General features: G+C 44.8%; 3 protein-coding genes across 6 annotated transcripts in view; 1 reads left to right on the top strand and 2 right to left on the bottom strand.

Moving 5' to 3' along the window:
- Positions 1-128: 128 nt before the first annotated feature.
- Positions 129-2,839, bottom strand: LOC136183435 (kelch-like protein 20). The gene is made up of 3 exons (XM_065970080.1): positions 2,583-2,839; positions 832-2,305; positions 129-787 (listed from the first exon to the last, which is right to left on the bottom strand). The coding sequence occupies exons 2-3, from the start codon at positions 1,959-1,961 to the stop codon at positions 199-201; spliced, it is 1,719 nt and encodes a 572-aa protein (XP_065826152.1). The 5' UTR covers positions 1,962-2,305; positions 2,583-2,839; the 3' UTR covers positions 129-198.
- Positions 1,590-3,875, top strand: LOC136183437 (cathepsin B-like CP3). The gene has a single exon (XM_065970082.1). It carries the CDS (start codon positions 2,397-2,399, stop codon positions 3,774-3,776), a length of 1,380 nt encoding a protein of 459 aa, XP_065826154.1. The 5' UTR covers positions 1,590-2,396; the 3' UTR covers positions 3,777-3,875.
- LOC136183430 (uncharacterized) overlaps positions 3,847-12,877 on the bottom strand; it is a 10,710-nt gene continuing 1,679 nt past the window's right edge. For 2 of the 4 annotated variants that reach the window (XR_010669171.1, XR_010669172.1), the window contains exons 6-19: positions 11,568-12,834; positions 11,365-11,520; positions 11,194-11,316; positions 11,025-11,144; positions 10,821-10,952; positions 10,644-10,769; positions 10,469-10,591; positions 10,292-10,417; positions 10,115-10,240; positions 9,944-10,063; positions 9,778-9,886; positions 9,366-9,728; positions 8,949-9,315; positions 8,740-8,890 (exon numbers count right to left, since the gene is read on the bottom strand). Coding sequence is in view for 2 of the 4 variants with exons in the window: in XM_065970068.1 (XP_065826140.1) it covers positions 4,040-4,101; positions 4,159-4,278; positions 4,330-4,455; positions 4,508-4,639; positions 4,691-4,813; positions 4,866-5,174; positions 5,247-5,366; positions 5,416-5,538; positions 5,590-5,712; positions 5,773-7,042; positions 7,099-7,239; positions 7,297-7,418; positions 7,464-7,751; positions 7,802-7,906; positions 7,953-8,099; positions 8,149-8,211; positions 8,275-8,587 (3,687 nt within the window). In the remaining 2 variants the exon portion in view is untranslated. Of the gene's footprint in view, positions 3,945-4,001; positions 4,102-4,158; positions 4,279-4,329; positions 4,456-4,507; positions 4,640-4,690; positions 4,814-4,865; positions 5,175-5,246; positions 5,367-5,415; positions 5,539-5,589; positions 5,713-5,772; positions 7,043-7,098; positions 7,240-7,296; positions 7,419-7,463; positions 7,752-7,801; positions 7,907-7,952; positions 8,100-8,148; positions 8,212-8,274; positions 8,663-8,739; positions 8,891-8,948; positions 9,316-9,365; positions 9,729-9,777; positions 9,887-9,943; positions 10,064-10,114; positions 10,241-10,291; positions 10,418-10,468; positions 10,592-10,643; positions 10,770-10,820; positions 10,953-11,024; positions 11,145-11,193; positions 11,317-11,364; positions 11,521-11,567; positions 12,835-12,877 lie in introns of those variants that run through there. The other 2 variants (XM_065970068.1, XM_065970067.1) reach the window with 2 other exon arrangements.

Genomic DNA, 12,877 nt, shown 5'->3' with positions numbered 1-12,877 from the left:
TCGGGTACTGTGCACAGAGCCGTTATATACGGCTCTGACTGTGCCGGAGGACGTTTCGCTAATTAATGGTCACGTGGGTCATTATCAAACTAAAGTAGTGACGTCATTAGGATACTATACAAGCTGACTGCAAGATGTACAACTTCCATAATAACAAAAATAGGTTGTAGTCCAATACAAATGTAAAAAAATAAAATTCTATAAAACTGCTGATGCAAAGTGAGCTTTTCCTGTGCTCATCGACTCTACAACCTCCCAAGCATTCGAACTAGGTGCCAGCACCTCGACAGACCCCATAAAACCCTTACTAAACCCCCCGCACGCATAGATAACGCCCTCGCAGCAGCCAACACAAGCAGCTGCTCGCGAAAAATTCAAACTAGGCCCCGGTATCCACTGATTAAGTCGAATATCATAAATATCACAGGAGGCAAGGTAGTCTTGCCTGCTGTACCCTCCCACCGCATACAAAGAGCCGCCACACGTTGCCAAGCCAACGGTAGATCGGCAACTGGGAAGCGGAGCAATGCTACGCCACGTATCTGTTTCAAGATTATAGCACTCCACCGTATCGAGTCTCTGTTTTCCGTTGTGACCGCCAACGACGAATAGGAAGCCATCTGATTCAATGACACCGGCGTACATGCGGCGTTCGGTCATTGGGGCAAGATTGTACCACTTGTCTGCATTAGGATCATAGCATTGAGCCGATCTAAGAGGAGTGGCGTTGCCGTCATGGCCACCTACAGCGTAGATGAGACCGCATACTTGAACCGCTCCAAAATATCTAATAATCATTTTTAATATTGGAACTATGCGCTTATGATTTACCTTCTCGGTTGATCCATTGTTTTTCCTTTAACCTGCCACTCTCCTGTGTTGGTGTCAAGCCATTCCATGGTCTTAACAAAACCATCTGTCTGATTGTAGCCGCCCAAAGCGCACAGCTGATCGTCAACGGACACCAAGGCAAGACCATAGCGAGACGAAGTCATGGAAGAAAGCGGCGACCATTTCCGATCAATCATATCATATTGTTCGACAGAGCTAAGTGACCCGGACCCCGCCTGACCCCCAGCTGCAACGATAACCTCAGAAAACCCGTTTCTACGTCGCGGCTGACTCCAACGCTCTCGTCGATACTGAAACCGGAGTATGGGGGTCGAGCAAACCGAGACAACGCAATCCAAAAGCTGACGACACTCCGTAAAGTCATTCGCCACGCCCACTAAATCCCATAGCAACGCTAGATGAGAAGACGAAACGAAGGCAAGTCGAATCGACTCCAAAAGTGGAAGCAAAGAAATCGGCTCATCATTGCTAAAATTCTGACGTTTCACCCACGTGACTATCGCCTCAACGACGTCATCCTCCGATACGACATTGAGATAATTCAAGCGCGCGAGCTCGACAACGGTCTCCAAGGACGACGCAAAAAACTCCGCCCCTTTCGTGACGTCAACAAAATGACGTTGCGCGAATCGACGCGCTGCCGCGGCGACGCGCGACGCGCATGCGTACGTGCGCGCCAATTCGTCGACTCGTAAACAATTCGTCGGCGATAGATTCTCGACGAGAAAATCGCAACAGGCGTTCTTTACGCCGACGAATTGATAGCAATCGCTCGTCGCCAGCAAGCGTTCGACGTTCGCGTGCGAGACGACGATTTGGGACGTGTAGGCGAAGTCAATGAGGGCGGCTATTGTTCTCGCGTCCGTTTCGCCGCGAAGAACGATTGTGCGTTCGCGCGTTTCGCGTAGACCGCTCGTTGAGAACATGGCGCGAAAGTAGGCGCTGTTCGCCGCGAGAACGGCGCGATGAGCGCGGATTTGACGATTGGAGACGTCGAGAACGACGTCGCATAGTTCGCCGGACGAGCGAAGGTCGTTTAGGCAGCGTAGGGTTGTCGTTGCGTGATCGGACGAGGCGAAAACGCTGTCGCTTGTGTCGCCTTTCTGCATTTTCGTCGACTGTACGGGTATTGTGAAGAGAAATTCGATTAGTTAGCCGGCGAATCAAGGCTCTCGGATACTAATTAGTCATACACATTCACGCCCACTTGTCCAAATTGTCCAAATGAGAAAACAGAAAGCATCCACTTTCGTTTCCCCTCATGATAGATAGGCAGTTCCTTTCGCTTTCATTTCGTACTAAATTAGTAACCGAAACTTACTTTTTTGAGGTTTCATTCAGAAACAGACACGGTGACACGGAACAATTCGTAGATAGACGAATGGTTGAGTCAGACGCACTCGCTACGTACGCGATCGCGACGAAAAACTGCCATGAAGTGCGCAGAGGTAGTCTAAAATAACATACCAGACAGTTAAAAAACCTAACCCATAAATTAAAACATTGGCATCCCGGAAAGACCCCGGTTTCGCGAAGACGTTTCGATGGCTAAACTACTCGCTCCCGCTCTCCTCTTCCTGGTTTCCGTCGCAGCGACGGCGGCGCGGCCAGACAACCCCCACAAACAATCAACCCATCTCAAATCCCTCGCGAAACGCGTCAACAGCAACGCGAACGCCCCTTGGCACGCGTCCGAAACGATAGCCGAACTCCGCTCCCAAAACGCTCACCTACACGCGCACGATCCCAAATCGACGACAATCGACTGGCGCAAAACGTCGCTCCTTCGCTCAATCGACGACCAAGGCAACTGCGGATCGTGCTGGGCCTTCGCATCGACTCACGCTTTCGACGACTATCGTTCGATCGTCGCTCAAAGCAAACAAACCGACACTTCAATGGATCGTGTAACGTCGTGTTGCACCCTACCGGATTGCCAGGGGTGCGACGGGGCCGGCGCGGATAGCGCGTTCGCTTACCTGAATAAACGCGGAACCGTACCGGAAGTGTGTCAGCCGTACGACGACGACGTTCTCATGGAAAAATACGGCCTATGTCAGCCGACTTGCGACGGGGGAACCGTTATTACTGAAGCGCTCGTTTCGAAATTCAAATTGGGTGCGTTTAGTCGAGTCACTCCGTCGACGCCGGAAAATATCAAGCGGGCACTTCGGAGGGGCCCCGTTGTCGGTTCCATTCTTGTCTATCAAGATTTGACTGTTTATAGTGGCGGAATCTATCAAAAGTCCCTCTTCGACGAATACGGCGATTTCAATTATATAGTTGGTCGTCACCTGATTGAAATCGTCGGCTATGGGCGGAGTCGCGGCGGCTTGGACTATTGGATTGTTAAAAATAGTTGGGGAGTCAGCTGGGGCGAAGGCGGATATTTCCGCATGGTTTCCGGGAATGACAGCGATTTTGGAATCGAACGACAAAATGCGGTTTACGCACCATTTGATATCAGTGACGGAAGCGTCGAGTCAACAGCAAGTCGTTCTTCCTCCGGCGTTCACGTGGGCGGAAGCGAGGAAGTGAGCATTGATGCTGATGACGTCATCGAAGCAGCTCGATTCGGAGCATACGAAATCGAAGCGTTTTGTCCTGGAGTGAAATTGAATCAAACCGTTCGTAATGTGACGTTGATTGAGGTGAAACGAGCTGCAAGAAAGATTGTTCGTGGTGGGCACATCAAGTTGACGGCCACTTACCAAGAGCCCGGTTGTCCGCAGACGACAACGTATGAATTTGTCGTCGTTTTGGGAATCGACGGTCAGTACAATCTCGTTCGATCGACGTATTTGCCGACGACTGTGACGCCGCCGAGTTCCAAAACGTCTGCTGGATTTCGTTGGGACGTGAATTGGATGGTCATTACTGTCCTTCTGCTACTCTCACTTGTCTTCAACACTAATAGACACTGAGAAAAAGACATGTGTCTGCGTTGCGTACAAACGTTTTACGCTTGCTTTATGTATGTATGTATGTGGGTGCTGGCTAACTGCTGTTTCGTGTATAAGTATTATGTTACTGGCGTCTCTTGATCATAGCGTTTCACAGAGCTGAAGAAGTTTGTGAGAACCTAGGTGCGTCTGCCAAGAGAGGTTTTCCAACTTAAAGTTATTCCTAATTCTTTAACAAAAACTTACTGTTTTCGTTTTTACCTGAGATATGCTCAGTTGTGTCATCAACTTGAAGTTGACCCGCTTGCTGCTAAACGGTTCTCAGCCTCGTTCAGTAGTGACCTTACTGTAGATGGAAAGAGTTTGATTTAATTCAAATTGTCGTACTATACTGAATGCATACTCGCTTCCAGTAGTCCGTTGTCTGTAAAAGACTCATACTCACTAATCGCCTTGCTTGCCACTGTGTATGCTTCTTTAGCGAGACCTTCGTTTAGCAGGCACCGAGCGAGTAGCCCAGTCGCTGTACAAAACCGGAAAATTAATTTATTACAAAAATCAATCCAATTTGTACCTGTAAGAGTAGTATAACTCAAGGGAAATTCCTGTGTTTTACAAAATTCCAGAAAGCCGTCTAGTAGACATATAGCACCATCCCATTTCTCCGTGACAATATACAGCTGTGCCAACAACAAAAAATCTGTAAACAATGCAAAAACCCATTGCTGACACGCGTAATTATAGTACTGTACCTCCCAGTGGGGAACAGAGCCAAAGGGAATTGTGCATGTGCTTTTTGAACAGACCATCAAACTCGTTCAGAATTTGAACTGTTTCATCCAACTTTTCAACTGCCACTAGTGAAGTTCCAAGGTACGAAACAACTAAAAATAAATACAAATTTACATTTCAAATCCCGTCCCTATCGCAATTACTCCGCAAAAGCCCTAATTCGCATTCTTTTGACCGAGGACAAACAGCGAGGCAGTATCGAAGATAACTGACAGCCTCGGTAAATTTCTTCAACAAACAAAGGCTATAACCATATAATGCCTTATCTACATACAAATCCTGTATATAAATATGTATATGTATGTATGTATGATTTACAAGCAACTGATAAAAGATTTTCAGAATCAGAATGAGCTTGAACAATAAGCAAACCTTCCTTCAAAACTTGGTGCCCAAGCTCAAAATTTCCTGAATTGGTGCAGAAAGTAAAAAGATGCGCCCGTACTGCACAAAAAGTATAAATTAATGCAACTAAAAACCACTGTTCAAATGTACTCTCGAAAGCTTCATGTGGCAAAAGAACATCTGAGTTTGAGGCGTCGTTAATCTGGATAACTTGGCTAAAGCACTCAATGGCTTCATCCCACACTCCCTCTCTAGATTTGCAGTAACCAAGACAAATAAGTCCTAAAGCAATTGCAGAAAATAAAAGAAAAAAACCATGTCAACTAATGCAGACTCGTCTACTTATACACGTACCTGTCACGGCTTTTGCAGGATCGCTACGCGAAGACGACAGAGACAGAAGAAACTTGACGTGATCTTCGTATTTTTTCCGCTGACCGCTTTTCTGTAGAACGGCCCCCAATTGCATATACGCTATGGACAAAGACAGCGTAGTAAATTAATAGTACAGCGGCAAACATACCCCATCTAAGACCATGCAAACGAGTCTCGTCGACTTGTACTAGTTTTTCCAACCTACTGACCAAATGATTCAATTCAGCTTCTTTTGCCTGACCGCCTCCACACATTAGTGCAATAAGAAAATCTAACAAAAAATCTTAAGTATTGAAAGTAACATTCAATGCAAGCGACTCACCCTCAATGTTGGCGTCGTCGTCGTCAGTAAGAAATTCGCTGTCTACGAACGCCTTTGCGTAATACTTCTTTCCCTCAAAGCTGTCTCCCCGCAGACAAGCCAAACTGCTTAGCTTCAAATGATCTAAAGCTCACAGATCAGGAACAAACAAACAAACAAACAATAGGGTAGTAAGCAACATACACGGACGAAGGATTTTAATTTTTTCGTGCTCTGAAAAGTCCGGCCTGTTCGTCACACTGGAAATCATCATCAGAGCCAACTCTTCAAAAGCATTAAATTGGCCACAATCATAGCACCTGGTCGCGGCAATATTAATGTGGGCGATGTGAAAAGGTTTAAGCCTTCCCAGAACAACCATGTTCTTCGCAACTGAATAATAATGAAGAGCTCTAGCACTTGATAAGTCTCCTTCAGTATTATTTATCACGTCCTCAAGAGCGCCTGCTGTGACATCCAGCACAAACTCAAGCATCTCTTTGTTCTGCCTCAGTCGTTCAAAGATGCTCTGATGGATAAGGTGGTGCATACTGTAGTACACAAAACCGTCATTGAATTCGTCTCTGTTCAAAAGTGTGTACTTCTTCAACGATACCAATCCTTCAACGAGTCGCAGAGACTCGAAATTGCCATGAACTAGAAAAAGAAACCTCGAAATCACTTCTTGTGAAATTGATTTTGACATCATAACGGAACAGCATAGTAGAATTTCAAACGCTACTGGAAACTTCTCTTCAATGTCCGATATATCCATTTCCCACGTTAAAAACGCGAGACGTGTCGTATGAAGTTTTTTCACAGCATTGGCCAGCGATTGTCTGTCAAATGAGCTGACATCAATATCGTTGATATTGAAACAAAGTAAATCACTTGGAATTTTGATGCCAACTCGACGCAAATCCTCTTCCAGATGTGAAAGTCGAAAAAAACGAAGAAATTTATCCAAATCCAACGACGCTGCTTCAAGCTGACGTTTCTCTTGAGCGAGTTTTTCCCAGTAAGCTTCAAAGGTGACGCCCTCATGACGCAATAGATATGCACCAGCGTGACGAAGAGCAATGGGTAGTCCTTCAATAGGAGCCTCAACTGCGATCTTTCGAGCGGCTTCGAGTTCACTAGGAGACAGCGTCTCTTTTTCTTTTCCGGCCAAACCAATGAGTGCAGAGATAGCGATTGATTCTTCAAGCGTCTCAAGTATGACAACGTTGGTATTTTCTTCTCTGAATAGTTCACAAGATTGCGTTGTTCGAGTCGTTATCAAAAGGTGGCAAGAAGTGGAAGGATACGGAAGATACTTTGCAATTGCTTCAAGCTCGTCCGCATTGTCAAACAAAATCAAGACCCTGCCGTTTTGCTTGACGCTTTCATAGAAATAAGCAAACAATCGTTGAAGATTATTTTCCGCTTTTGCTTCGGCAAACTTTCCGTCGCCCCTTGCGGCTGCCCGTAGAAACTAAGAAAGACAATTAACAACGTCATTCGCACTCCACCTTACTTCCAATTGCTCACATATTCTTGCAAAGAAGCCTGTACAGTTGACATTGACTGGGAATCAATGCAAACTACGCCATGTGGATATGCTCTTTCGTGGCGTGCAATGTATTGAAGAGCAAGACTTGTTTTGCCCACCCCTCCAACTCCACAGATAAACTGCTTTCATACGTTCTAGTAAATTCCATCCCGCCTAACCTAAGAGAACTATTGTACCTGTAACTTGTAAGAGATGGGAGTCACATGACTCTCTTTAGCTCTGGAGCCCCAGAAAAAGCGCTCCATTCCTTTCAATTCTGAAAGACGACCATAAAAGCGTTTATCTGTCCTTGGTACATCTAAAAACAAAAAATGTCATAAATTCAATTAAAATAACTTCATACTTGAACGAATTATGTCCTGGTTTTTCTCTCTGGCACAAGAATCGCTGCTTTGTTTTATTTCTTCAAGAATGACGCGAATAGTGTCAAACGCCGCTTCGTCATTGCTCGTTGTGTATCCTCGCATGACTGCTAGCGCCTTGTAGTTGTCACCATAGCTATTGAACTCGTCTCCAATAGCCTTGAGCTCATCCCTCGACAAACCAAGACGTAGACCAAGTGGAAGCCAATACTGGCCGATTTCTTCACAGCAAAATTCATAGAGACGTCGGTCAAACGCTGATTGGTTGCCTAAATTGAGCGTCATCATATAGAAGTCCTATTTCATGAGCGTTGCTGACTTGAGTGCATGACTTTTTGCATGGTTGGAGCGAGATTCCGTAGATGTGCGACATCTTTTCGATTGTTCAATATACTCCAAAGCAAGGGTTTGCAGTCCAAACATCCTGCATCAGAAATAAGCTCAGCCCATATAGAATACATCTATCTTGCCTGCAACTGGCACATCACTGCGCCTAGACAAGTTCACACATCTTCGCAACTTTTGTAGTTGTGTGACGTCTTTTTGGACTTTAAGAATAGCTCGAAGGACTGTTTTTATTTCGCCTTCGTCTCTTTGGTCCCCACCGCGCAGAAACGCTGTAAAAAACGTACATATGCGCATAAAATCAAGACAATGCCTTCTTACTACGGAAAGGATGAGATACTTCTTCAGTTACACAAACTGACTCCAACTCTTCATTAGTCAGCTCTTTGAGAAAAAAAGCAGACATACAGTAGTACATATGTACAGCACTTTGACTGAATCACTTACCGGTCCGAGAACACATACATTCTTGCCAAACGCGAGGATTGTGCGCTTGAAGAGTCCAACAAAATATGGCAAAAAGGTCTTTCCGCTTATCGTTTGTCGCCGAAAGCGACGCGTGAAGTGCTTTTAGCATCTTCGTTGTCTCGCGCAGTCTTGTCTCGATCTCATCGCCCTCAGACGCCCTTTCCTCCAACTCCAACGCAGGAACGCCCTGTCGTCGCAACGTTTCGACAAATGCGTTCGTTTGTAGAGGCAGGCGCTTTGCGACAACGTCCGAAGCCAAAAGAAAAACGAGTTTCTGCTCTCTCGTAGTCATCCTCTAGAGTTTCGACCCGAATCCGGCGAGAATCCGGCGTGTGTCTCACTGCTCTGAGCGCGTGACACACTGAGCGCGTGACGCACAGCTGTCACGTGAGCGTGCTATCCGCAGCTGAAAAACACCCGAGACTCGGCTATTACTCAACAGAGCACTTCTTGTACTTTTCTCTGATAAATCTTTGGGTGCGTTTAGTCGAGTGACTCCGTCGACGCCGGAAAATATCAAGCGGGCGCTTCGGAGGGGCCCCGTTGTCGGTTCCATTCTCGTCTATCAAGATTTGACTGTTTATAGTGGCGGAATCTATCAAAAGTCCTTCTTCGACGGAGATGGCGATTTCAATTATATAGTTGGTCGTCACCTGATTGAAATAGTCGGCTATGGGCGGAGTCGCGGCGGCTTGGACTATTGGATTGTTAAAAATAGTTGGGGAGTCAGCTGGGGCGAAGGCGGATATTTCCGCATGGTTTCCGGGAATGACAGCGATTTTGGAATCGAACGACAAGACACGGTTTACGCCCCATTTGATATCAGTGACGGAAGCGTCGAGTCAACAGCAAGTCGTTCTTCCTCCGGCGTTCACGTTGGCGGAAGCGAGGAAGTGAGCATTGATGCTGATGACGTCATCGAAGCAGCTCGATTTGGAGCATACGAAATTGAAGCGTTTTGTCCTGGAGTGAAATTGAATCAAACCGTTCGTAATGTGACGTTGATTGAGGTGAAACGAGCTGCAAGAAAGATTGTTCGTGGTGGACACATCACGTTGACGGCCACTTACCAAGAGCCCGGTTGTCCGCAGACGACAACGTATGAATTTGTCGTCGTTTTGGGAATTGACGGTCGGTACAATCTCGTTCGATCGACGTATTTGCCGACGACTGTGACGCCGCCGAGTTCCAAAACGTCTGCTGGATTTCGTTGGGACGTGAATTGGATGGTCATCGCTGTCCTTCTGCTACTCTCGCTTGTCTTCAACACCAATATACACTGAGAAAAAGACATGTGTCTGCGTTGCGTACAAACGTTTTGCGCTTGCTTTATGTATGTGGGTGCTGGCTAACTGCTGTTTTATGTAAAAGTATTATTTTACTGGCGTCTCTTGATCATAGCGTTTCACAGAGCTGAAGAAGTTTGCGAGAACCTAGGTGCATCAACTTAAAGTTATTCCTAATTCTTTAACAAAAACTTACTGTTTTCGTTTTTACTTGAGATATGCTCAGTTGTGTCACCAACTTGAAGTTGAACCGCTTGCTGCTAGTGGGGAAAGTTTGTCAGCAGCCTCGTCCAGTAGCAACCCTACTGTAGATCAAAAGAGTTTGATTTAATTCAAATTGTCGTACTATACTGAATGCATACTCGCTTCCAGTAGTCCGTAGTCTGTAAAAGACTCATACTCACTAATCGCCTTGCTTGCCACTGTGTGTGCTTCTTTAGCGAGACCTTTGTCTAGCAGGCACCGAGCGAGTAGCACAGTCGCTGTACAAAACCGGAAAATTAATTTATTACAAAAATCAATCCAATTTGTACCTATAAGAGTATTATAACTCAAGGGAAATTCCCGTGTTTTATGAAAATCCAGGAAGCTGTCTAGTGGGCATATAGCATCATCCCACTTCTCCGTGTCAACATACAGCTTTGCCAAGTATAGAATATCTGTAAACAATGCAAAAACCATTGCTGACACGCGTAATTATAGTACTGTACCTGCGGTACAGAGCCAAGTAGGATTGTTCATGTGCTTTTTGAACAGACCATCAAACTCGTTCAGAATTTGAACTGTTTCATCCAACTTTTCAAGTGCCACTAGTGAAGTACCAAGGTACAAAACAACTAAAAATAATCACAAATGTACATTTCAAATCGCGTCCCTATCGCAATTACTCTTCAAAAGCACTGTTTCGCCTTCTTTTGATCGAGGACAAACAGCGAGGCAATATCGAAGATGACTGACAGACTCGGTAAATTTCTTCAACAAACAAAGGCTATAACCATAGAATGCATTATCTACATAAAAATCCTGTATATAAATATGTACATGTATGTATGTATGATTTACAAATAACTGATAAAAGATCTTCAGAATCAGAATGAGCTTGAACAAGAGGCAAACCTTCCTTCAAAACTTGGTGACCACGCTCATAATTTCCTGAAACTGCGCAGCAAATAAAAAGATGCGCCCGTACTGCACAAAAAGTATAAATTAATGCAACTAAAAACCACTGTTCAAATGTACTCTCGTGAACTTCACGTGGAAAAAGAACAAATGAGTTTGAGGCGTCGTTAATCTGGAGAGCTTGGCTATAGCATTCAATGGCTTCATCATACATTCCCTCTCCAAATTTGCAGAAACCAAGACCAAGAAGTCCTAAAGCAATTGCAGAAAATAAAAGAAAAAAGCCATGTCAACTAATGCAGACTCGTCTACTTCTACACGTACCTGTCACGGCTTTTGCAGGATCGCTACGCGAAGACGACAGAGACAGAAGAAACTTGACGTGATCTTCGTATTTTTTCCGCTGACCGCTTTGCTGTAGAAGGCCCCCCAATTGCACATACGCTATGGACAAAGACAGCGTAGTAAATTAATAGTACAGCGGCGAACATACCCTGTCTAAGATGCTGCAAATGAGTCTCGTCGACTTGTACCATTTTTTCCAACCTACTGACCAAATAATTCAAGTCAGCTTCTTTTCGCTGACGGCCTCCACGTATTAGTGAAAAAAGAAAATCTAACAAAACTAAAGTATTGAAAGTAATATTCAATGCTAGCGACTCACCCTCGAAGTCGATATCGTCATAGTCGTCGTCGTCGTCTGTGTTATCGTCGTCGTCATTAGTAAGAAATTTTCTGTCTATGAAAGCCTTTTCGTAATGCTCCTCTGCCTCAAAGGCATCTCCTCGTAAAGAAGCTACATTGCTCAGCTTCATATGATCTAAAGCTAACAGATTACAAATAAAAAATGCGGTAGAAACAACATACATGGACGAAGAATTTTAATTTTTTTGCGCTCTGAAAAATCTGGCCTGTTTGTCACAGTGGAAATCATCATCAGAGCCAACTCTTCAAAAGCATTATATTGGCTACAACGATAGCAACACCTCGCGGCATTTCTAATATGGGCGATGTCAAGAGATCCAAGCCTTCCCAGAACAACCATGTTCTTCGCAACTGAATAATAATGAAGAGCTGTAGCACTTGATAAGTCTCCTTCAGTATTTATCACGTCCACAAGAGCGTCTGCTGTAGCATCCAGCACAAATTCAAGCGTCTCTTTGTTCTGCCTCAGTCGTTCAAAAATGCTCTGATGGATAAGGTGGTGCATACTGTAGTACACACAACCGTCATTGAATTCGTCTCTGTTCAAAAGTGTGTACTTCTTCAACGATACCAATCCTTCAACGAGTCGCAGAGACTCGAAATTGCCATGAGCTTGAGAAAGAAACCTCGAAATCACTTCTTGTGAAATTGATTTTGACATCATAACGGAACAGCATTGTAGAATTGAAAACGCTACTGGAAACTTCTCCTCAATGTCCGATATATCCATTTCCCACGTTAAAAACGCGTGGCGTGTCGTATGAAGTTTTTTCACAGCATTGACCAGCGATTGTCTGTCAAATGAGCTGATATCAATATCGTCGATCTTGAAACGAAGTAAATCACTTGGAATTTTGATGCCAACTCGACGCAAATCCTCTTCCAGATGTGAAAGTCGAAAATAACGAAGAAATTTATCCAAATCCAACGACGCTGCTTCAAGCTGACGTTTCTCTTGAACCAGTTTTCCCCAGTAAGCTTCAAAAGTGACGCCCTCATGACGCAACAGATATGCACCAGCGTGACGAAGAGCGATGGGTAGTCCTTCAATAGGAGCCTCAACTGCGATCTTTCGAGCTGCTTCGAGTTCACTAGGAGACAGCGTCTCTTTTTCTTTGCCAGCCAAACCGATGAGTGCAGAGATAGCGATCGATTCTTCAAGCGTCTCAAGTATGAGAACGTTGGTATTTTCTTCCCTGAATAGTTCACAAGATTGCGTTGTTCGAGTTGTGATCAAAACGTGGCAAGACGTGGACGGATGTGGAAGATACTTTGCAATTGCTTCAAGCTCGTCAGCATTGTCAAACAAAATCAAGACCCTACCGTTTCGCTTGACGCTTTTATAGAAGTAAGCAAATAGTTGTTGAAGATTTTTTTCTTCTTTTACTTCTTTAAAGTTTCCGTCGCCCCTTTCGGTTGCCCATACAAACTAAGAAAGACAACGCGTCATTTGCACCCCACTTTATATACTT

The sequence above is a fragment of the Oscarella lobularis genome, chromosome 2 (assembly GCF_947507565.1).
Source record: "Oscarella lobularis chromosome 2, ooOscLobu1.1, whole genome shotgun sequence".
Classification (NCBI taxonomy): domain Eukaryota; kingdom Metazoa; phylum Porifera; class Homoscleromorpha; order Homosclerophorida; family Oscarellidae; genus Oscarella; species Oscarella lobularis.
This window is presented reverse-complemented; position numbering and strand designations above follow the sequence as displayed.

What these genes read in the sequence shown, in the direction of transcription:
- LOC136183437 (XM_065970082.1), top strand. Translation starts at nt 2,397, where the DNA reads ATGGCTAAACTACTCGCTCCCGCTCTCCTCTTCCTGGTTTCCGTCGCA.
- LOC136183435 (XM_065970080.1), bottom strand. Translation starts at nt 1,961, where the DNA reads ATGCAGAAAGGCGACACAAGCGACAGCGTTTTCGCCTCGTCCGATCAC. An exon ending in ACAATGGATCAACCGAGAAG is followed by an intron (nt 788 to 831) that starts GTAAATCATAAG and finishes AATGATTATTAG; the next exon opens with ATATTTTGGAGCGGTTCAAG.